General features: G+C 37.3%; 1 protein-coding gene and 1 non-coding gene across 2 annotated transcripts in view; one reads left to right on the top strand and one right to left on the bottom strand.

The window, feature by feature from the left end:
* OPHN1 (oligophrenin 1) overlaps window positions 1–25,625 on the top strand; it is a 310,055-nt gene that overhangs the window by 130,289 nt on the left and 154,141 nt on the right. The window contains exons 3-4 of the mRNA XM_069463584.1: window positions 5,945–6,006; window positions 15,867–15,938. Coding sequence (XP_069319685.1) covers window positions 5,945–6,006; window positions 15,867–15,938 — 134 coding nt within the window. The remainder of the gene's footprint in view (window positions 1–5,944; window positions 6,007–15,866; window positions 15,939–25,625) is intronic.
* Window positions 20,503–20,630, bottom strand: LOC138379349 (small nucleolar RNA SNORA40). Its single transcript, XR_011232115.1, has one exon. It is a non-coding gene; the product is annotated as a small nucleolar RNA SNORA40 (small nucleolar RNA).

Genomic DNA, 25,625 nt, shown 5'->3' on the forward strand with positions numbered 1-25,625 from the left:
CAGAGAAGCATTAGATTTAAACATAAACTGTAGATGAGAAAAGACTTAAAATGGCTGTGGCTAAGTTACTAGTGATCATTTTCAAGAATGGAAGTTCTGATGAAGTTTCATTATAAGAATAATGATGTAACTGAAAAGGACATGTGGTTTCAGGGACATACAGAACAAGAGAAATGTCAGTCCAAAAAATTTTAATCGGACATCTATAAACATAACAATTTACCAGGCCGGGCGCGGTGGCTCACGCCTGTAATCCTAGCACTCTGGGAGGCCGAGGTGGGCGGATCGTTTGAGCTCAGGAGTTCGAGACCAGCCTGAGCAAGAACGAGACCCCATCTCTACTAAAAATAGAAAGAAATTATATGGACAGCTAAAAATAGATATAGAAAAAATTAGCCGGGCATGGTGGTGCATGCCTGTAGTCCCAGCTACTTGGGAGGCTGAGACAGGAGGATCGCTTGAGCTCAGGAGTTTGAGGTTGCTGTGAGCTAGGCTGATGCCACGGCACTCACTCTAGCCTGGGCAACAGAGTGAGACTCTGTCTCAAAAAAAAAAAAAACAAAAAAAAAAACAATTTACCCCGTTTTTAAAGAAGAGTAATACCAGAGATATTACATTTAATTTATAACATGAATGAATACAATATTTATAAAGAAAAAATCTTCAGATATAGTAAATTCCAAATTAAAAAACAAAGTTACACCAAGTTAACAAACATTTAAAAAATAGCTGATATTAAGACTGATAACACTATATGTTTGTCTAGTATTAGGTGAGATAGCGAGTACATTGATGATTCTTTAAGAACTTCCTATATAATATATAATTTCTGAAATATGTATATTAATAATATTTTACTTATTTAATTTAGGAAAGTGTAAACATCTTTTTTTGACAATGCTTCCTATCCAACTGAGATGATTAAATCAAAAGCACCAAAACTATGCATTGGACAATTAAGGATGTGATTGTGTTTAGGCCGTTACCATAGGGAGAGCCTTCATTACTGAGGAACATCTCAAAGGAAAGGAAGGCATCTTTGGGTGTTATATAGGCAAGGTAAAGAAGTCTTATGAGAGTGGTGAGAAAGGTTGGGGATGGGTCTCATGTGTGAGGGAATGGTGGTCTTTTGCAGTGTAGCCATTTTTCAGAACACAAAACGGTGAGGGATTTCTTAACACTAGATGCTTTTCTGGAGGCCGTTGCTCAGTTCCACATTGTCAGTGGTCTAGGATTCACAAAGCAGGGCATAACTCAGAGTGCTTTCAAAGCTCTCAGGCCCTGTGAGGTCCCACAGAAGCATGTGACCGAAGATGGTGTCCACGCAGAGTGAGGAGACTGCTAGTCATCAGTCTCACCCTGTTGTATTCATGTGGACTTTTTGTACCCTTCTGCCATATTTCCCATGTGACTGATCTGGAGAGTAACTGCTGGTTAGGTGCCAACCAGGGTCAAGTAAGTGGTACAAAATGATCCCAGGACATCCCTGCATACTGGTGTTGAGATTGAATAAAGTGAATGTCAGTTTCTTAGGAGCATCCTTTGACATACCCAGGTTTCAAGCCTGTCTGCTGTTCACTCCTTCTTCATCATAAAGATCTCTCTTGCAAAGGTCTCACTGACTCCAGTAATCTTTCCCTTTGAGCTCTTCCCTCTAGTCTGTCCCTTTCACCATATAGCCACAGTAATAACTCTTCTAACACCTTGGCAAATATTTCTTCATAGGGAGATAGTAGGATTTAGTCACATGGTCTTACATTTGCCTGGACCTGAGTTCAGACTCTGTCCTGTCCATTTATTAGTTATATAATCTTAGGATATTTGCTTTTTAAAAAATTAAAAATTTAGTTTATCAGTATCTTTGCAATCATAACAAATGTACTGTATTATTATAAAAATATGGAAAACAGAAAAAAGAATATTATTAGCTGTCATTTGCTGAGCACTCACCATGTACAAAATACTTTGCATACATTATCTAATTCTTAGAGCAATTTTTTTCCCCTCAAGAGTTGGAGAAGGAAAACGAATTATTATGTGTACTATTTCTCAAATGTATTTGAACACATTAGTGCCATTTTAAGGAGGTAGACTGAGGCTAAGGGAGGTTAAGAAGCTTGTTCAGGGCCACATACCTTAAGTGAGATTTTAAATCAGTTCATCTTGACTCTTAAAAGTTTATACAGTTATGCTTTCTACAAATGACTACAATTATTTTGATGTATTAACTTCCTGCCCTCTTTTTAGTCTAAAGCTAAATTTTCTGTACATAGTTGTAATCATATGTACGTTTTTCCCATACCAGTTTTTGTATTCTGCTTTTTTAATATAATGTGACACCACAGGCATTTTGCTATGTTCATAAAATATTGTGTAATGCTCCTTTTTAATAGCTATAATAATAGTTTATTAACTGGATATACATAATCATTTTCCAATTATTGGACACTTTTAGTTTTCAGTTATTCATCGTTATTAATGATGTTGAATGCCTACTTTTGGATATAACGTTTTATCCCTCTGTATTCAGGATTTATTTTTTAGACATGGTTTCCTAGAACGGAATTTCCTGGGTAAAAGATTATAAAGAATTTTAAACCTTTTGATCCATATTGTCAGCTTTAATTGGAAATTTACAATGCTTTTGGAAGACAGTGCATAACAGTGTTAGGAAATTTACTTGACTTTGGTGAACCTCAGTTTTCTCATCCCTACAATTGTTATGATGAGTGAAACAAGAACTGAGAAGCATCTATCCTATTTCATTTTCCTTCTCACTTTTCTGACCTTTTTGTGATTTCTCCCTTGAAATTTTCTAGGGATAATTAAGTCTTGCTGGGTTCTTTTTTTTATGTTCTGGGACTGGTTGACATTATTGAAGAATGTGCAGTCAGTTTTCTAAATCATGCTTGGTTGTGGTGGTGGTGGGGAAGGGAATGTTGTTGATGATGTTGTTGGTGATTATTATGCAGGCCTGTTTTCTCCATTTTCTGAGCCAATTTTCTTAGTCATCATTCCTCTTATCTGAAGAGAGGGCAAAAGCCTCCTCTTTAATGACTTCCTGTTCTTTAATGATTATTTCTCCCACAGTACTCTAATGGACAGTCTGATCTTGCAAAGGTTCTTATTTTTTCTCCATTAATTCTAGAGAGCCACTTGCAGGGTTTGCTCTCAGAAGCTGCTGTAATTATCCATGGTATTTGGTTAAAAATATATCATTAAGAGGTCTTGTAGGACCTCATGACTCTAAGTCAGAAATTGCCATTGCCCAAACCTTCTGCTTTTGCCCTTGAAACATTTCTCAACTCACTATAGACAGGCACAAAGAAGAATGAATATGAGAAAGTTTGGGGAAAGAAAACAACACCATGGAGGGGGTATTTGGAAATTGGATGGATATAGAAAAGAATGTGATACAGGTACTTCAGTTCTGACTGAATGTAACTTGTGTTCTTAAAGCTATAGAGAGAACATTGAAATGTGGTCCCCTTATGACTATTCAGGACTATTTAGCTAGTTGTGTGACCTGGAACAAGTTAATTCCAATCTCTGGGCCTCAGTTTTCTCATGAATAAAATGAGGTAGTTCAACAAAGGTACATAATCTGTGTAAAAGTCTTAGCTTTTTATATAGCCTCTGCCTTCTGGTCACTTGCTATCTTGACATTGCTGTGTACTTCTTGCCTGATGCTGTATACCTAAGTAGGGTTTTGAAGTCTTCTGATCAAGAAATAAATATACCATAGGGCCTTTTAGAGTCCAGACACCAAGCAATGAGGGTTTCTTGACTTGGTAAGTTAATTTCTTTTCCTCTTGAGACAGAGTCTCACTGTATAACCCAGACTTGAGTGCAGTGGTGTGATCATAGCTCACCCTAGCCTCAAACTCCTGTGCTCATGTGATCTTCCCAACTCAGCTGCTGGAGTAGCTAGGATCACAGGCACACACCACCTCACCTGGCTAATTTCTGAATTTTTTTGTAGAGATAAGGTCTTGCTTTGTTACCCAGGCTGGTCTCAGGAACTCCTTCGCTCAAGTGATCCTTCAGCCTTGGCCTCCCAAAGTGCTGAGATTACAGATGTGAGCCATGGAGGCCAGTTGGCAACTTAATTTTAAAGTGTTTTGACAATTATTGAAGCTTATTGAAGCTCTACTTGATTGAAAGTAAGAATCAAAAAGCTCTGATCGTCTAGATTATCTCATTGGCATAGGTGGAAAAAGGACCTCCAAAAAGCTGATCTTTCATAAAAGCAACAAAAACACTGGCAAGAATTTCCAAAATCAACTTTTTAAGAACTCTGGAAATTAACCAAGTTATTGCAACAATACAAGGCATGTTTATTAAGGAAAAATAGATTAATAATGGAGAAAACAGCAAGCTTTGTGACATTTTAACTTGCCATGTTCTACTCCCCTTTCTTCACCTCCACAGTAGCATTGAAAATGAACCTCTGCACAATGATGGAAAGTATGAAAACCACCATTCTAGCAGCCTTTGGAGAGGGCCGAAAGGATGTGAAGTTACCTGAAATTTGGGAAATATCACTTACAGGGCTTATGTTCTTTGAACTGATTCAGGGCCTGCTCATTTTAAATGATTTTTCCTTCAGGGAATTTGTGGCTTTTGTTTAGTACTGCATCTAGCCACAGGCAGCAAAAAGAATAAAACAGCAAACAAAAAGCTAAATAATAAACCTAAAAGGAAAAAGTGGAGAGTGAGATATTCTTAGAAAGCTTTGAAAAGCTGTGAGATATTCTTAGAAGTCTAGAAGGTCAGGCACATGTGTAGGGCATTGTACATGCCCACAGTTTGTACCTGTCCATAAAAGACCTGAGAAGGTTCTAATCACTCACTTCTGACTGAACTTGAGCCTCTGTGCAAGCAAGAAGTGAAAGTAAACTCATTTTGCCTGTAAAAATGCCAGAGTAAAAGAAAAAATCACTGACTACTTTTGTAGCATAAAGTTTTAGGAACAGAATATCAATGAACATTGCTATATTTTACTATTTACTCTTTCTGAGTACGGCATTTATCTTCTATATGGCAAGGTTGAGCTTTGAATTAATTTACAGTATTTTCAAAGGTGAGCTCCTTGGATATGTGCAGCAACTTAATCCTCAGAAGAAAGAAATGCCATTGTCTTGTGTCCTAAACTTAGGAATGCTGGACTAGTTGTCTGTTTCCCTTAGAAAGGGAAATCTATTTTTGATTAAAAATATTAACATGTATATATTCGTTATGCAGGCTTTCAATATGTTCTCTTTAATTCAATACTAGTTGCTTATATACTTCTTGCTTCTGCTGAGTAGCTGGGGAATTTGAGGTGGCACTAAAGACTATTTAGTTTACTTTATCTTTTCTTTATAAAGAAACGAAGTCCATGGATAAGTGACTTGCCCAGTCACCTTGCCAGTAACTGGTAGAATTGGCATTAAAAGGGTAGAAAGTTGGAAAAGTGGTGGTGAAGGGGCAATGTTTTGTCAACTATGTGTTAAAACTCTACATTTTCTGTCTAATTTAGTCCTTACAGCAACACTTTCAGATTGGTGAATAGTGGAGAAGGTACCTAAACAAGTTTCAGGATGCTATAGCTGCCATTCTTCACACGGTGAACCTATTGCTTGTTCCCTAATCTATTTGCTTATTTGTGAAATGAGAGAAGTCCTAGCAACTCCTGAGAGTGGCTGTAAGAATTAAATAAAATATTAGCTATGAAAGAACTCTTCAAGTTTGGGGATTAGCAAAAAGGGAAAGAAAAGAGAAAAAAAAGAAACATTCAACAGGTACAGAACACATTATTATGTTGGCCTTAGATTTGATGCCTTCCACTAGTGGCCATGTGGGCTTAGGGCATTGGTCCCTATTTCCTGTTGTACAGATTGCTGTCCACTTGTCTATCAACTACCATGATTAATTTGCCTTATCTTTTATTCTCTCCTTCCAGCTGAGTCCTTCAAGGAATTTGCTGAGTTACTCAATGAAGTAGAAAACGAGAGGATGATGATGGTAGGTCACTAACACTGTGCCTGAAGCTGAGATCATGGCTGATATTGGGGATTTTTCCTGTCTTTTATGTTTGGATTCATTCTGTGCTGTTTCAGTTTCTATCTCATGGCTTTCTGGTGCTGTAAAAATAAGTAATAGATCTGGTTATTCTGTCTTAAACCTCCATCCTGTGAGTTTGGCATTAGGTGAAGAGGAATTAATGTAGAAATCCCATCCCTGTTTATTTCAGTGAAAAATTTTATAGGTGATTAAACTGGGTTGTTGAACATATTGACAGAAATTGTGGTCTTTAGTGTTCTTAACCAAATTATCCATTTAATATTCTGTTTCTCTGCTATGAAAAATAAGATATTCATTCATATTAGATAAATGATTATTTTATTGAAATCTATGTTAAAGCTGTTACTTATGTTTAAAGTTGAATTTTTAAAAACTATTGTAGATTTTAATTTTTAGAGCAGTTTTAATTTATAGAGAAATTGAGTCGAAAGTACAGGGAGATCTCTTATTGCCTTTCTCCCCACCCCCCATGCAGTTTTCCCTATTATTAATGTCTTTTAAATGTGATACATTTGTTATAATTCATAAGTTAATATTGAAACAGTATTATTAAGTAAAGTTCATAGTTTATATTAGGATTCACTCTTTGTGTTTCACATTCTATGAGTTTTACAAATGTATGATATCATGTATCATTGCAATATCACCATACAGAATGGTTTCATGGCCCTAAATATCCCTTGTGCTCAATGTATTTCTCTCTTTTACACTACCAAAACCATAACAACCACTGATCTTTCTTTTTACTATGTTTTGAAATTTCCAGTATGTCATATGATAGGAATCATACAGTATGTAACCATTTCAGATTGGTGTCTTTTACTTTGCAGTATGCACATAAGGTTCCTCTAAGTCTTTTCATGACTTGATATCTCACTTATTTTTAGAGCTGAATAATCCATTGTGTGGATATACCACAGTTTATTTATTCATTCACCTATTGAAGGTTGCTTCCAAGTTTCTGCATTTATAAATAAAACTGCTATGAATGTTTCTGTATAGTTTTTTGGGTGGACGTAAGTTTTCAACACATGGGTAAATAATGAAGAGTTGAGTTGCTGGCTCATGTTCTTAGAGTATGTTTACTATGCCAAACTACCTTCCAAAGTGGCTGCATCATTTTGTATTCCCACCAGCAATGAATAGGAGTTCATTCCATATCATCACCAGCATTTGGTCTTGTCAGTGTTTGGGATTTTAGCCATTCTCATGGATGTGTAGTGGCACCTCATTGCTATTGTAATTTGCAATTCCCTAATCACATATGATGTAGAGCATCTTTTCATATGTTTAGTTGTCACCTGTATATCTTCTCTGGTGAGGTATCTGTTCAGGTCTTTTGTTTATTTAAAATTTTTTTTTTATTTTCTTATTGTTGAATTTGAAGAGTTCTTTATATATTTTCGATGCCAGACCTTAATCAGATATGTGTTTTGCAAAGATTTTCTCCCAACCTATGGCTCCTCTTTTCATTTTCTTAGCAGTATGTTTTGTAGAACAGAAATTTTTAGTTTTAAAGAAGCCCAACTAATCAATTTTTTCTTTAATGGAGCATGTTTTTTGTATTGTATCTAAAAAGTTATTGCCAAACCTAAGGTCACCTAGATTTTCTAATATGTTATTTTCTAGGAGTTTTATATTTTTGCATTTTACATTTACATCTTTGATCCATTTTGAGTTTAATTTTTGTGAAGGGTGTAGAGTCTAGATTTATTTATTTATTTATTTATTTTTTGAGTCAGTCTCACTTTATTGCCCTGGCTAGAGTGCCATGGTGTCAGCCTAGCTCAGAGCAACTTCAAACTCCTGGGCTCAAGCGATCTTCCTGCCTCAGCCTCCCAAGTAGCTGGGATTACAGCCATGTGCCACTATGCCCGGCTAATTTTTTTAATATATATTTTTAGTTGTCCAGCTAATTTCTTTCTATTTTTAGTAGAGACAGGGTCTCGCTCTTGCTCAGGCTGGTCTCGAACTCCTGAGCTCAAACGATCCACCCGCCTCTGCCTCCCAGAGTGCTATCTAGATTTATTTTTTGCATGTGGGTATCTAGTTTTTCCATCCCTATTTGTTGAAGAGACTATCCTTTCTCCACTGAATTACCCTTTTTTCTTTATCAGAGATAGTTGACTATATTGGTGTAGGTCTATATTTGGCCTATTTCTTTTCCATTGATATAATAGTCTATTCTTTACAAGAATAATAGTCTATCAAGACAAATAATGTCTTGATTATCATAGTTTTGTGTTAAGTCTTGAAGTCAGGTATAAACTTTAGAATCAGTTTGTTAATACCACAAAATAACTTGCTGGGATTTTGATTATGATTGCATTGACTCTGTATATTAAGTTGGGAAGAACTGACATCTTAAGAATATTGACTCTTCCTATTCATAAATGTGCATTATCTCTTTATCTATTTAGATTGTCTTTGGTTTCTTTCATCAGAGTTGTATAGTTTCTCTATATAGATCCTTTACATATTTTATTAGATTTCTGCCTGTATATTTAATTTTTTGTGAAGTGTGATTATTTTAAGTTTAAAAATAATCTTTTTGTGTAATCTTTAGACTAGCAGCAGCAGTGTCACCTAGGAAGTTAGAAATGCAGGTCCTTGGCCCTACCCCAGACCTATTAGGGACTTAAATGTGGAAATGCCTATTTGATCAATATTCATTTTTGTTAGGGGTTTGCGGGTAAGGTGGGAACTTCGTAGAGCAGCAGTCCCAACCTTTTTGGAACCAGGGACTGGTTTCATGGAAGACAATGTTTGCATGGGGCCGGGGTGGAGGGGAGGGATGGTTTTGGGAGGATTCAAGTGCATTACATTTATTGTGCACTTTATTTCTATTATTATTACATTGTAATATATAATGAAATAATTACACACCTTGCCATAATGCATAATCAGTGGGATCCCTGAGCTGTTTTTTCTGCAAGTAAATGGTCCCATCTAGGGTTGATCGGAGACAGTGACACCCTAAGTGCATTGCTTATGTTCAGTCTACTCTGTAATCTCGTTTTGGTTGCCGTCACTGCAGAAGACCCTGCTTCACAAAGATAGGATGTTGGAAATAAAAGCAGGCTTTTCAGGGCTTTTGTGGCAATCTCAGGATATTCCACCTTGACTTTCATCCAGAAGGTATGGAAATTTGGAGTTGTGTCAAACATACTTTTAAGGCCACTGTCATTTGTGATCTCAAACACTTGATCCTCTTCTAGCATGGACGAAGTCAATTCACCTGGCTTATTCTCAGATGGGTTGCGGATTCATTCCTTCTCAGTTCTGGGGTCTTTTGTGGTTGGGAAATAATGCCCAAACTGTTTTGAAAGTTGAGATAGTTGATCATGCAGCAGCTGGGAGAAAGAAGGCCCTGGCTCAGTCTCTTTCAAAATCTCTGCTAATGTTTGAAACATGTCAAAAATCCCAGTGTTGATTTGTCACTCCCATAATTCCAGTGGCTTTGAAGGCAGCCTCTTTATCTGCCAACTTGAGCACAGTTGTTCTCCTGCAAAGGACAGATTGAGTTTGTTGAGTAGGTTGAATATGTTATACAAGTAAACAAGTTTTATGACCCATTCTGTGTCACTGAAATGTGCTGTCAGTGGTGACTGTTATTCTAAAAGAAATCTCTGGAGCAGCTCTCATAACTGAAAACTCTGGCCAGTGATCTACTTTTAGAAAGCCATCTCACTTCTGTGTTTAAGAGAGGACATGTGTGCTCTGCGTCCATCTCCTCACAGAGCTGCATGGACAGATGTAAGTTAAGGGCATGTACTTTAATGTGGTTGATAATTTTAATCACATCCTACAAAACGCTTAGTTCAGGTGACATGTTTTGGCTGGCCAGCATTTCTCTATGGTTCCTAACAGATGCCCAGTCTGGGGCCCTGGGGTTGGGGACTGCAGCTGTAGAGGATGTCAAAGTGGTCTACCTTCCCTTTCTCTGTTTGATGACTTCCTATTGGTTTCTCAGTTTTATTCAAGCTATTTTGTCCAATAGCAAGAATTCATATATGTGTAATGCCTCTTCCTTTTCAATAGTGTGGTTCTGGCTTCTCAGAATACTGCTGCCATTTCGTCCAGGCTCCTAGAGAAGTAGTATTGTAGGCAAGCCTTGGAGGTAGGGGAATTAGGTACTTAAGTAACTTACTGATTTCATTCTAATCACTTTATTTTTCTGGGTCTCCTTTTTGTTACTAATATTTATAAACTGAGGAGAATAATCCTCACCTCTTATGGTTGCTACAAGTACTTCAAATGATAGAGTAAATATGGAAGTGTTTTATAAACGGGAAGAATACTGATTACTTAAGCACTGTTTTTAGTTATCTTTGTTACTCACAAAATTCTGATTTTGGAAATATGACTTGTAAATTTTCTTAGTTTAAAATACTTTCTTTTAGATAAACTAAGGAGAGACCAAAATGGGTGGTTTCCCTGGAGCCTCATAAATGGCCCCGTAGCTAGTTCACACTCTGCTAAACATGCTCCAATGCCCAAAGAGTTTGTGGACTGATGCCCATGTTGTTTTCAAAGGCATTCGCCCTCATTTCATTCAGATACCAGTAGAAAGCTCAGCTGTATTTCTCTTTAGCACTAGTTGTTTCTGGATCTCTTTTATTTACCCAATAACAAAGCTTTCAAATATTAAAGTAGGATTCATCTTTTGAGATGTTGTTTTTCTCACCCTTCTTTTGGGCTCTTTGCCACATGACTGAATCATTTTCTTCTGTCTTTAATTATGTTGTGCCCTTTTGTCTGCACAACTTTTCAATCATGTATTGAGTGTTTGCTCCCTATTTCCCACTTAATTCCAGGAATGCTGACGAGGTTAGGCTTAATGAGGGCCTTTCACACCATGCCAAGAATTCATTGCTTGATTGTACCTCTCCCATTTCCTGGGACTGTGGTAAAAGGACTCCAGTCTGGATAATCTGGGAAGTGTTAAATAGCTCTTCATCCTTTCTAAAGGAAGAGTCTAAAATAAGCTTTGGAATAACCATAAGGAAGTTCAAAGCCCTAGAATGTGGCAATTTCCAGTGTCTGGTCATCCCCATAAATGAATATAAGTTTTGGCATGAACTGTGGAGGGAAGTAATGAGGAAGAGCTTTCCAGCTGTAATGTTCTCAACAGTACCCTGGGGGAGGTTGTAGTTTCTCAGAAGGTGGACCTTAAATGTGTGGATTGCAGACTTCTTATATATTTATGAAGCTTGTCTAGGTGCCTTTCTGACTCTGAAGGGGGCTCTGTTAGCAATGTGAAAAGAAAGGTCCATCTCTGAGGACTGCCACAATTGACTTAAAGAGACCCATAATATTTTAAACAGCATATCCTGAATGCCTTCTTTTGGTAAGTTGTTTACAATCAAAGATTCCTGAGCAATCCTTCATTACTATACTGAATGTCATCTCCATTCTGCTTAACACCTTATCCATTGTTAATTTGGGCTTCATTTAATCAGAATCTGATTATATTAACTCACTAACATGTTTTGAATTTCACTTCTCATGGTGCTCATTCTGCCCTGAGATAGCATGTAGGACTTTTTTTTTTCTTCTAGAGATCTCATAAAATGGATGACATGATTAGAAAGGAGATTAAAGCCCAAGTTTACTTTAAAGGGCTTTTGGAGTATTTGCTAGATTTCTAAGGGGTTTAAGAATAAAATAGAATGAAAAAGAAAAAAGAGTCAATCCTCAATGTGATCTTTTCCTATATTCCTTAGCTCTATGATCTGGCAGAAAATAGTATAATAACCAATGAGTGTCAGAGAGAAGAAAGGGTTCAGAGTATCTATTTGTGGTATAGGAGACTGGGTACAGTAGTGCCAATGTGCTTAAGGGAAAACTTTGGACTCCAATTTTAGTGAATCATGTATTATTTTCCTCTACTGAACTGGGGCCAAACATGTGAAAAGCAGTGGCCTTAGGGAACCTGTGTGAGAAATTGCTGACACTTCCACTTATGCAGGACAATCCCCTTTGACACCAGCAATTGTGCCATCCTGGGGCTGCCTGATTATGCAAGGGCCCAGCTGGGTACAGAGGCTTAGTACATACTGCATTTTTTAATAGTGCCCTGTTCACTTATTCAATGGTAGACTTCCTTAATACTTCCAGGTGGCCATATGTCATATGTTACCTTTATGAAACTAGAAATTGTTTTTTCTAATTATCTATTTGTTTTTCTAATTATCTATTTTTGCATAACAACCTATTCCAAAACTTAGTGGCTAAACATAGAGCTATTTATTTGTATCTCATTATCTTGTGGGTCCAGGAATTCAGGCAGGGGTCAGCTGGGTGGTTCTTTTGCTCCACATGGTGGTATTCACCTGGCAGACAGGTTGATAGGGAGGGTATAGCATGGCTTTCCTTATCTGTCACTTCGCAGTGGGGATAGCTGGAAAGCTGATTCAGCTGATATGAGACATTAACTCGAATGTCTACAATTGGCATCTTCAGTTTAGTAGTCTCGGGTAGTTTACTTTCTTATATTTTGTATCAGGGATCCTAAAGGGAGTGTTTTAGAGAAGTAGGTGAAAGCCTTTTATGACCTAGCCTCAAACATTACAGAGTGAAACTTTTGCAGTACACTATTGGTTCAAAACAGAAACAAGCCCGCTCACATTCAAGGAGAGGAGACACAGACCTCACCTGTCAATGTAACGTGTGTCAACGAATTTGTGGCCATGTTTTAAGACTTCCACAGTAGTAAAGAAGCAAAATCTCTCTCCTGGGTCCATGACAACAATGACTTAATTTTTTTTCAGGCACATACACAAAGTTGATAGTATTACACTTAAGCCACAGACCAAGGAAGTGTAGAGTGTGTTGGGCAGGAGATGTGTGCTGGTACTTTTAGTAGAAGAATTCTTGCACAGGTGCCTTTATATTTGGTACCAGTGATAGTGAAGTTTGATTGGATGAACAATCAAAATGGCTCTTTCTGAGAATCAGACCTCTATAGAGAACTCTCTACTGGGGGATCTTGCAGGTATAAATTCATAGACTTTCCTCCCTTTGTCCAATGAGCATACTCAGGGATGAAGGGGGATGTTAAGTGTCACAGAAGGAGTTGGGTTATAGTATGATCAGGGTCAAATGTGGTTTCTTAGATCCAGTTGATGAGTTGAGATGTGATGAGAATCAGCCAGGTGGATAAGTTTTTGCAAGCAAGGGATCTGTTTTGATATGAAACAGCAAGGGTAGGGAAGGGTTACATGATCTTTTAAGTTTAGCCTTAGAGCAAACAGGGTTTAGAAAGCCAGCCATGGAAATACGATGATCAGGAAATGTAGACAAAAATGACTCTGCTCCTAAGGCAAACATTATTTATTCTTGCCTAGTTTTATGTTTTCTGTTGGGTTTTGTCAGTTCTAGATGTTAGTATTAGGAGCTGTATCTGATCAGAATGTCAGGAGGTCACCAGGTTGTTCTCATATAAAGGTTAACAGTGCCTTTTTAGTAGTTTGCCCATTTAGTTGAACTCTGAATCATACCTACACAAAAAACAGGAGGCCCAAAGGTTGGTGCAAAAGTAATTGCGGTTTTGGACCGTGAATTTTAAATCATCATAAGTAGGCTCAAACACATCTTTATTAATCAAAATAGGAACTATTACAATCAATACATTTTTTCCAATGAGAAATAAGTTTGTTTATTCCTGTAGCATAAAAATCCGTGCTTTGGGATTCCACGAACTCTTGGAAAGCATTTTCTGCATCCTGGTTGTTGTGGAAGCATTTTCCCTGCAAAAAGTTATCGAGATGCTTGCAAAAGTGGTAGTCGGTTGACAAGAGGTCAGGTGAATATAGCAGATGAAGCAAAACTTTGTAGCCCAATTCATTCAACTTTTGAATTGTTGGTTGTGCAATGTGCGGTTGGGCATTGTCGTGGAGAAGAATTGGGCCCTTGCTGTCAACCAATGCCAGCTGCAGGCATTGGAGTTTTCGGTGCATCTCATCGATTTGCTGAGTATAGTTCTCAGATATGATGGTTTCGCCAGGGTTCAGAAAGCTGTAGTGGATCAGAACGGCAGCAGACCTCCAAACAGTGACTATGACCTTTTTTTTCGGTGCAAATCTGGCTTTGCGAAGTGCTTAGGAGCTTATTCTCAGTCCAACCTAATACCTACAGTATATGGCTAAAATATATGCTAATGCCCGAGCTCTGCATGTTTTTTATGCTAGGTTAAATATTGCTTCCCTATCTGAAGAATTCAGAGCTGTGTTGCCTTACTAACACTTTGTCATATCTGACAAGGAATACATTCCTGTATTTACCTTGTCTTTCTTTCTTTTCTTTTCTTTCTTTCTTTCTTTCTTTCTTTTTTTTTTTCTTTGAGACTGGGTCTCACTCCGTTTCCCAGGCTAGAGTGCAGTGGTGTCAGCCTAGCTCACTGCAACCTCACTGAACTCCTGGGCTCAAGCGATCCTCCTGCCTCAGCTTCCTGAGTAGCTGGGACAACAGGTGTGCCCCACTATGCTTGGCAAATTTTTCTATGTTTAGTAGAGATGGGGTCTAACCATTTTCCAGCCTGGTCTTCAACTCCTAGCCTCAAGTGATCCTTCTACCTTGGCCTCCTGGGATTACAGGTGTGAGCCACTATGCCCAGCCTATTTTCCTGTCTTTTTTTTTTTTTTTTTTTTTTTTTAAGACAGTCTCACTCTGTTGCCCGGGCTAGAGTGCTGTGGCGTCAGCCTAGCTCACAGCAACCTCAAACTCCTGGGCTCAAGCGATCCTACTGCCTCAGCCTCCCGAGTAGCTGGGACTACAGGGATGTGCCACCATGCCTGGCTAATTTTTTTCTGTATATTTTTAGTTGTCCAGCTAATTTCTATTTTTTTTGTAGAGATGGGGTCTCGCTCTTGCTCAGGCTGGTCTCGAACTTCTGAGCTCAAACGATCCACCTGCCTTGGCCTCCCAGAGTGCTAGGATTACAGGCGTGAGCCACCGCGCCCGGCCCTTCCCTGTCTTTTAAGAGATCAAAATTAATGTAATGGGTCCTATAAGCAGCCCTATAGATGCTTTCTCTGAGGTCTTCCATTATAGTGATTCTAACTCTCACTACTGAGGAAACAAACCATATTTGTGGCCTAGGTCAGATTCAGTCTCCCAAGAGGTATATATGAAGAAGCTTTGTATATCTTTACCTGTCCACAGAACAAGGAGTCCACTTTGTATATGATATTTTTATACCTGCAGAACCTATCAATGCCAATATCTGTAGTACCTGTCAGGCCATTCCAATCAGATTCTCAGCAACTATAGTTAGGTAATTTGAAGGCCTGGTCTGGTGTTTCCTGTTATGCTATAATAACACTCCAAGTTCTGATGAAAATGTTCTGGTTTTATGGCATACCAGAGCAGGACTGTAAATGATTTATCCTGGGATTTATCCTAATGCTATCATTGTTAACTTATTTACCTTTCATGAAATGTTTTGCATTTGGTACATTTTGCCTTTTCATGTATTTGCCGTTCTCCTTCTGCTTTTCACATGTCTTTCAGGTCCCCTGTTGTCTGCTGTTAGACATCACTCTAGTTCTTTATTGATTAAAACTTGGGTCAGATTACCATTAACGTTACAGACAAAAGCCCCTAATGATCCTTCTCATTTCCTGTCAAAGCATTTGATTTTCAGAGGCAATGTGGGGGAAAAAAAAACAGTAACAAACCATCAAACATTTTAACATTTTGCAGGATGGTGTATTACAAGAAAATATAGTAACAAGAAATCTTGTATATGAACTTGTTAATGTAAAAGTTGTTTTGTGTGTTTTTTCTTTTCCCTCTAGGTACATAATGCTAGTGATTTGCTGATCAAACCCCTGGAAAATTTCCGGAAGGAGCAAATAGGCTTCACCAAGGTAAATTTTCTCTATAAGATTTTTTTTTTTATGACAATTGAGTATTTTTTGGGCTGCTACTCTTCACTCTACAAGGGTATGATTGTTAATTTTATGTGTCAACTTGATTGGGCCACAGGAATCTCCAATAGCTGATTAAACCTGGAATATTGATCTTTTCCTTCCCTGGGTGTTCCTGTTTTCAGATTGGAATATATGCCAGTGGTTCTCAAGCTCTCAGCCCTTCAAGCTGTACCACTGGGTTTCCTTGGTCTCCAGTTTGTAGATGGCAGCTCATGGGACTTCTTAAATCTCCATAATCACATGAGCCCATACCTTGTAATAAATATCTTCCTAGATATACATATCCTATTGTTTCTGCTTCTCTGACGAATATAGAATAATATGGAAATTGGTATCAAGAAGTGGGGTGCTGCCGTAATAAGTATCTACAGATGTGAAATCACCTTTGGAACTGGATAATTAATTACAGGCTGAAAGAGTTTTGATGTGTGTGTTAGAAGTACCTGACATTGCTGTGATGGGACTTTTAAAAACAATTTTAATGGGAGCTCAGAAAGAAAAGAGGAGAGGTATAGAGAAAGTTTTCATCTTAGAGAATACATAAATATCATGTACAGAATGTTGGTGGAAATGTGGACCTTAAGAGTGATTCTGATGGGGTTTCAGATGGAAGTGAGGAACATGTTATTGTACAATGGAGAAAAGATAATCCTTGTTATAAAGTGGCAAAGAATCTGGGCCTGTCAGATTTTTAAGCATGGAATTACAAGTGATCTCATAGGTATCATGTCCTTTAGAGGTGTTTTTTTTCATGAAGAACTCTTTGGATGGGGTTCCTAACTCCCTGCTGTAACCAGAGCAGTTTTCCTTGGATCTGTCTTATATTGTGAACTTTTTGGGCAATACTTCTTTAAAATATAATTCTATTGGCTATAAATATTTGTAAACCACCTCTTTATGGTAAAACTGATCAATTAAATAGGATATATCTTTCAACCTCTGTATGGCAATTAGGATATTTTCACAAGGAGGTAGACATTTGTTTTTTTTTCTAATTTTAATGTATGATCTGCAATTTTATAATATTAATCCCATTTTACAATCCTCAATTTTTGAAAATATCATTTTCAGTTTTTCCATTCTAAAAATTAAACTTACAGAACGCATATAAACATATACATGCAGTTAAAAATGAAATAGTACCACAGGGTCTATAAAGGAAATCAAAAGGATTCTATTCTTTCCCTAGGAGTCAGAGGAATCCATTTTTAACCATTTATATTTTATTCATGTATTGTCATGTTATAAAATTATGCTTATATTGCTATTTTTTAATTTTAGTTTAGAAAATTTTTCATTTCTTCATGGTATGTATATAGGAGATCATTGCTCACACTTCCCTCAGCCCTTCCTTCCAATTTTCCCTCCCTTTCCAATTTTTGGTAATTATTATAACATTTTACTTCTTCTTCTTTTTTTTACTCCCTCCCCCCATTTTACTTCTTCTATTGGTTACTTTTGTTACTTTAAATAATATATTTAACTCTTATATTTATCTCCATCAACTTTTGAGTATAGATAGCTTTGTAAGATGAAGATATTAGCACCTCTGTCTCTTTTTATCTCTTTTCAGCCTTCAAATCCTTTCAGCCACACCTTCACTTTTCACGGTTATGGTTGGTAATGGTGCTATTCTAGTTTGGAACCTTAATGTAATCTTTCTGGTGGTTATTTTTAGACTCATTTTATAGTGGAAATAGTCAGTGGTAAATCCAGGATTTGAACTAGAGTTTCTTGGCTGTGAGTATTTGATATATCTTCTATTGGGTTAATGTAAATGTTAATTTCTGGTGCTTAGGGTAGATCAAAGATAATTGCCTACTTTACCCTTTTTTCTGAATTTGTTGTCTGCCAGGCTTAGAGTTCTTTGCCCATCTACTCTAGATTTCTGTTTGGTTAACTTTTCCTATCCCTCCAATTTCAACACATGCAGAGTTTGTGAGTCCATCCCCATGGGTACACTTTAGCTATCACTCGATTAGCAGAATCCTTCTTTCTACTATTCCCTTTCCCATCACCATTCAGTTTCCTTCCCCTCCCCCGCCCTTGACCCAAGATTGAGGGAGGACAAACAAGGCTTAGTCCAGCTCTGTTCATAATGCGTCTTTCATCCTGCAGTGTAGAATGCTGGACTGTCCACTAGAGATGGCAAAATAAAGACTCAGTCATCTCCTCTAGACACATGACAGGGAGAGTATTTGTACCCTTTGATTCATATTTTTTGGGCCTTGTCAGAGTTGCCCACAGTATGATGTTTTCAGTTCTTTTTCAAGGATGCCCTTGCCAGAGAGGAACAGCCACTGAATTGAGCCTTTTTGTGGTTTCTGGTGGGACCAAGGCCAAATAGTCTGACTAAGACATCTGAGTGTGCATTTAACCCACTTCTTAGAGAGTGGGAGCTGGCGTGGTAGCTCTGATATAGTGTGTTCTCACCCAACAGATGGCGGGCAAGAGGACAGTGACAGCAGGACATGGGGGTGTCAGTCTTATTGTTATTTCTTCTCCATAAACAGAGTTTACAGAAAGAACTTTAAGAGGGAGGACTGTTTTGGAGGTAGATGAGACTGAGAAAATACTAAAAGAAAGGGCAGATGAAGCCAAAGGTATTAGTTTTGGTCAGTGCTTGCCCTGGGAGAGAGAAGGAGGAAACAGCAGCAAATCATCCATCAACAGCTTCAAAGAATTTGAATTTCAGATTTTCCCACGTGCTTGGGTCTTCATGGCTCCCAGAATTCATTAGCAGGTAGAATCCAGTAGTCAAGGTGCCAGATGACAGTAATTCATAAGTGATTTTCAAGTAAACAAGAAAGATTTTTTTTCTTTTCTTTTCTTTTTTTCTTTTTTCTTTTTTTGAGACAGAGTCTCGCTTTGTTGCCTGGGCTAGAGTGCCGTGGCGTCAGCCTAGCTCACAGCAACCTCAAACTCCTGGGCTCAAGCGATCCTTCTGCCTCAGCCTCCCAAGTAGCTGGGACTACAGGCATGTGCCACCATGCCTGGCTAATTTTTTCTATGTATATTTTTAGCTGTCCATATAATTTCTTTCTATTTTTAGTAGAGATGGGGTCTTGCTCTTGCTCAGGCTGGTCTTGAACTCCTGAGCTCAAACGATCCACCTGCCTTGGCCTCCCAGAGTGCTAGGATTACAGGCGTGAGCCACTGCACCCCACCAACAAGAAAGATTTTAAAATCCTTATAATAATAACTGTCATCTAATAGGTACTTGCTATATGTCATTTCAGTTAATATTATTATCCACATGCTACAGATGAGGAAATAAAGACCCATAGTGGTCAAATAACTTGTCCAAGGATACATAGTTATTAACAGAAGCTAGCTTCAAGTAGATTTTTGTTACTCCAGAGTCTGTGTCTCCTACACTGCACTCTGATCTCAACTTTTTAGGGCTGCTATGAAAGGATTAAAAAAAAAGATCAATAAGGTCTCTTTATAATTGAATGTGTAAATACATTGTGGCATATTTTTGTTACTTCACAGCAGTGAGGACAGACCAACTAGAGCTGTTGTATACCATCATAGGGGTGAATCTGACAAATTTAAGGTCGAGTAAAAAAAATCTGTCACAGAAAATTATCTTTTATTAGGGTCCATTTCTGTAAAGAGCAAAACTAGGCAAAACTAACTGATGGTGTTAGAAGCCAGAGTGGTTACCCCAGAGTGGAGCTGATACTGAAAATAGATAAATAAATAAAATCACAATGGATAACAAATTCTTCAAGGAAACTGGTAACATTTTGTTTTTTCATCTGGGTGCTGATTGACACAAGTGTGTTCAGTTTGTACAAATTTGACATTTGTGTGGTGTGCTTTTCAGAGTATATATTATAATTTTTTAAAAATTGAAAACCTGAAAAATAATTAACATAATAGCATGTCTTTCACCAACGGTCTGATGTGTTGTACATGTAGGAAGGCAGAGGCTGAGGGAAGCTTTGTGTGTTTATCCTTCTGATTATCTTCATATATGGTCTTCCTCCCCTATTCTGAGTTTCCTTTTCTTTTACCTCATCTGTGAATGTTCCTATGTCATATATAGTACTGTTTTATGTAATATAGTAGTTAAGACTGTGGACTCTGGAGTAAGATTACCTGGGTTTGCAGCTCAGCTCTTCAACTTACTAGCTGTTGAGTTTAGCCAAGTCACTTAACTTCTGTGGACCTTACTTTCCTTATCTATAATATAGGATCAATTGTAGTATCTACCTCATAGTGTTGTTTGGGGATTAAAAAGCATTTATATATGTAAAATGCTTAAAACTCTTTTGGAAACAGTATATAAATATTTGGTCTTATTGTTTTTTATATTTGTAAAAATAGAATGATCCTGCATGTATTCTTTTGTACCTTGCTTTTTTTCATTCAGTGTTATAATTGTGAGATTCATCTGCATTTATAAATTCAACCGAAGATTATTCATTTTTATGGTTATATTGTATTACATTGCAAAACTATACCATGATTTCTTTTTTTTTTTCTATCTCATAATATTCCTTCTTATATGTATCAAAACTCATACTGAACAATGAGTTTTGGGTTGCAAAAGAGGATTTATTTTTTACACCTGTCTGTAAGTCCTTGTCCACAAGTTATACAAAAACAAACACAAGTGCTATATATACCATGATTTCTTCAACCATTATCTTATTGGCTGATGAGTCAGTTGGCTTCCATTTTTTTTTTTATATCAGTGCAAACAATACTCCTGTGAACAGTGTCTTACATGTCTTCTTGTGCAAATGTAAAGTTTTCTCCAGGGTGTGTGTGTATATATATATATATATATATATATAGAAATAAAATTTCTATGTTATAGAATCTATGTATCTTTTCTACATAGAGTTCCAGTTTGATCTCCAGACTGCTGGTATCAATTTATGTCCTCACTCATCACCAGCAGTATAAAAGATTTTTCTTTGCTCTACATCCAAGGGAAAACATAAGTTAATCGAAAAAGATACAATAGAATATGCTTCAGCAAATGTTTATTATGTCTCTACTTTGTGTACAGAAGAAATCAGTCATTTGTTGAAAACCAGTGTATTCTCTAGCAAACACAAAGCAACTCTACTTAATATCAAATGAGATCACATATGTAAAGTACCTGGCACACAGTAATCTCTTTGCTCAAGCAATCTAAGAATGTGCCCATATAGGCAGATGTGGTGATATTATTGATAAGATTCTGTAACAAGGTAATCTATGCCTGAAAAATAGAAAACTGGCCACATTTAGCTTCAAGAGTAAAATGTTAAAAGGGAATATCGTCCTGATTGTTGGTGACACAAAATGGACACTGACCCAGGAGGAGGTCACATTGTTTTCTCTGTCTCTTGCTGTCCTCCACTAGAGCAGAGGAGAATTGGATCACAGAACATAGAGACACCAAAAGTTTCTTCTTCCCTTTTAAAACCAAAAAGAAACAATTATCTGCCTTTTCTCTCCATCCTAGTGCCCTTTTCACTTTCACTATTGGAGGGCACTTTGTAATTACAAAAGTCACCTTTCTTGGATGAGCTAAGCCTGTGTGAGCTTGTAACTCTGCTCTTTAGCTGGCTTCATAGTCACCCCTGGAGTTGATAGGAGATATATGAAATCAAGAGCACATATCCCCTTGAATTGGATTGTGATTTGAGAATTCTCTGTTTTTTGAGGAAATGTCAAATATTCTATATCTGAAGTCTCCACTAGAGTAGCTCCTAGTCACATATGGCTACTGCATACTTGAAAAGTTTCTTGTATGACTGAAAAACTGAATTTTACATTTAATTTTAATTAACTGAAGTTAAAATAGCCACCTGTGTCTACTGGCTACTGTGTAGGCCTAATATTTAAAAATATTTTGTTGATAGATAAAGGTATAAGAGCTTACTTGTGTTCAATATCTACTCTGCATCATGCCCTACACACTGGCATTTGATTTTCACAATTCCCTGTGAAGAAGATGCCTTTTATTTTACAAATGAGGAAAACAGCACTCAGAGAGGATAAGATACTTGCTCAAGATCACACAGGCTACAAAATAACAAAGCCAGATTTTAAACCCAGGTCTATCTGGTGTCTGCAAGTCCATGGTCTTCATCCTGGATGGTGTGGTATAATTGTGTTCCTGCTACTTGGCTCCAGCTGTAAACCAGAAATGCTTAAAATTGAGTGCCTTATCACACAGGGAATGCCATATTCTTAACTGCTAATTTGTATTAATAAATGTCTTTATGGAAGCTCCAATACAAGCATACTTTGGAGATATTGTGGGCTGAGATTTAGACCATTGCAATGAAGCAAATATCACAACGAAGTGGATATTGCAATAAAGTGAGTCACAATTATTTTTGGTTCCCATTGTCTATAAAAGTTATGTTTATACTTACTATAGTCTATTAATTATACAATAGCATTATGTCTATAAAAAAGTATATACTTTAATTAAACAATACTTTATTGCTAAAAAAATTCTGACAGACACAAAGGGAGCACATGCTGTTGGAAAAATGGCGCTGATTCAATTGCTTGACACAGTGTTGCCACAACCTTCAGTTTGTATTAATAAAAAAACACAATGGCTGTGAAATGTAATAAAGTGAAGCACAATAAAATGAAGTATGCCTCTATATTAAGATTCTAGGGACTTTGGTAATAACTTTCTCTTGTGGGGTGTTGGAGAGCAATAACAAGTGGCCAGGAACAAAGTGACTCAGCGAGTCAGTTGGGTTTTTTGTTAACTTGCAGTCAAAATTGTTTCTAATGTTGGGTTATATTGTATATTAGTCAAAGTTTTCTAAAGAAACAGAACCAAGAAGATACATGTATGGGGGAGGACTGGGAGGGAGGGAGAGAGAGAGAGAGAGAAACAGATTTGGCTCATTTGATTGTTGAGGCTAGCAAGTCCAAAATCTGTAAGGTAAGCCAGCAGGCTTGAGACCCAGGGAAGCTGGTGTTATAGCTCAAGTTCACAGGCATTCCCTCTTCCTCAGGTGACCTGGGTCTTTTTTCTCCTAAGGCATTTGACTGATTGAATAAAGCTACACACATTCTAAAGGTTAACCATATTTCCCTAAAGTCTACTGATTTAAATGTTAATCTCATCTAGAAACCACCTTTACAGCAACATCTAGATTAGTGTCTGACCAAATATTTGGATATCGTGGCCTAGCCATGTAGATATATAAAATTAACCTTCAAATACCGTTGGAACATTTGTTATTCATTTAAGAACTCTGGAGGTAGGCAGTTAGAAGTTTCAGTCAGTGGCCTCTCGGTCTTCTCTGTGTGATTCTCTTAGACTTTACCTCAGGGTCATGAAATAGCTTTCACAGATCAACATATCACATCCTTACATATTAGCATCCCAAACATAAGGACAGGAAAGAGCTCCTTTCATATAACAAGTTTTTCTTTCATCCAGAGAGAAAAAGTCTTCCCAAAGTCATCAGCAGACGTTCCCTTAGACTTTATTGGCGTAGCTGATTTGTGGGTCAACTTGTAGGTATATAATTGGGAGTACTAAGATTCCCTCATGGCCTTGGTAAGGGACTCACTTCTCCTGAGAACGTTGCTTGCCTTCCTGATTATCTGACTAAATAGTAAAGAAGAAGAGATATGCTGTTAAATTGGTAATGAATAGTGAGTGTTATAATGGCCTTTTGAGACCCTAACTAGGAACCTCTGGGATATACTCAAAGGGTAGGAAAAAGAAAAATTCTGATTATGTGTCTACAGTACTTTGATATAATAATCACAAGGGAGCCTTCAACATATCTTGTATTCCAGAGAGAGATTGCATCAAAGACCGAGGGAGGGAAAGTGACCTCTCCCAGGTCCCACAGGAAGATACTGGCAGAACAAGGATTAGAACCCATATTCTTTGGATCCTATGTTCATGCTCTTTAGATCGTATTTGGGGATCTAGCAGGTCTTAAGCACTTTAAGAGCTTATATGGGGCAAGGTGGGATGGCTCTCTGTAATCCTAGCAGTATGGGAGGTGGAGGCAGGAGAATCATTTGAGGTTAGGAGTTAGAGACCAGCCTGAGTAAGAGCAAAACTCTGGCTCTTAAGAAAAATAAAAATAAATAACTTATGGAAATGATTCCTGCCTATATAACATAGGCCTATTGTGGTTGTTAATTTTTAAAAAAATGTAAATGAACTTATCTATTACTATCTATTTATTACTATATTGTAGTTTAGTAGCAGGAGGGTTATTCAAAGTTATTAGTCCAATTTCACTTTACAGATGAGGGAACTGAGGCTTAAAAGGTTATGTAACTGACCCAGGGGCACAGTTTTTTAGTGTGGGAAATGGGACCAAAACCCAGATCAATAGGCTCCTAGAGAGATGTAGTCACATTTTTCTTGAAAGATATTTCATAAATATGACATTTTAAACAGAGCTTTATGAGTTCTCTATATACTCAAATCACTTATATTCTCATGATCAGACATGAAACTTTAAGGTAATACCATTGAGATAACCTCAGCCATTTCCCTCCAGAGAGAATCACATGTACCTTTCTGCATCACAGTTTTCTTATCTGATAAAAATGAAGGGAATCAGGTACAGAGTTCATTTTACTTCTAAAGTTGTATGAATGAGACAAGCCAAGATAGAACGTAGCTAGGCCTCGCATTGCAATTCTGAAAGTGAAGGGCTATATTTCGAATTTTATGTATTTCTAAGCATATATCTATCCAGACAACTTTGTTAATAGAACTTTTTATTTATGTGTCTGTGTTCTAACCAAAGCAGGTATTCTTTTTTTTTAATTATGTTATCAGTCCCACCAGGCACAGCAGTCCTCCAAGGAGTTCCATCTTTCAAAGCCAGACTTTGTCTGAAAAATCTCCCTGGATTCTGCTCACAGTAGGATATATACTCCCCGGGATAGCATTGCAGAGATTTCTTTTTTTTGCTTGTTTATTTGTATATCCTCTGTGTGTGTGAGATAACATGTTATTTAGCTGCTTCTTACATCCTTTGACAATCACAGGAGGAAGCTGGCATTGTTAGACAATAAGGGGGGAAAAAAGCTTTAATCCCAACAAGAATCTTATAGCCACAGGGAAGTTTTTGTATATTGTTTTCAAAGCGTTTACTATTCTCCATGATTGTGTCAAGGAAGGTACCAATTCATTATCATCGTCACCACCAACATCATCATCATTGCTATTCTTACCAAATAATCAATATGTATTTTCCATGCATTATCTCTTTGGAACCTTGCAACAGCTGTGTGATGTAGGTACTATTGTTATCTTCATTTTGCAGATGAGAAAACAGGCAGGGAAATAAGAACCTTAAGTAAGCTGGTGTTTGAGTTCAAGAGTAAACTCTCACTTGGGAAGCTAATAGGAAATTGTTGGTAGATGAAGTTGTCTGATGATATGAAATTTATCATGGCCACTAAATGCTTTCCTTGAGAGCTTTGGCAAACTTTGTGTATTGGTTAGCTATCATAAGTAAAACATAACAAAGCATTCCCAAAGTCAGCGGCATATAACAATAAGCATTTATTTCTAGCTCAAACATCTTTTTTTTTTTTTTTTGAGACACAGTTTCACTCTGTTGCCAGGGTTAGAGTGCAGTGCTGTCACGATAGCTCACTGCAACC

Source organism: Eulemur rufifrons, chromosome 30 (genome assembly GCF_041146395.1).
Source record: "Eulemur rufifrons isolate Redbay chromosome 30, OSU_ERuf_1, whole genome shotgun sequence".
In the NCBI taxonomy this organism is placed as follows: Eukaryota; Metazoa; Chordata; class Mammalia; order Primates; family Lemuridae; genus Eulemur; species Eulemur rufifrons.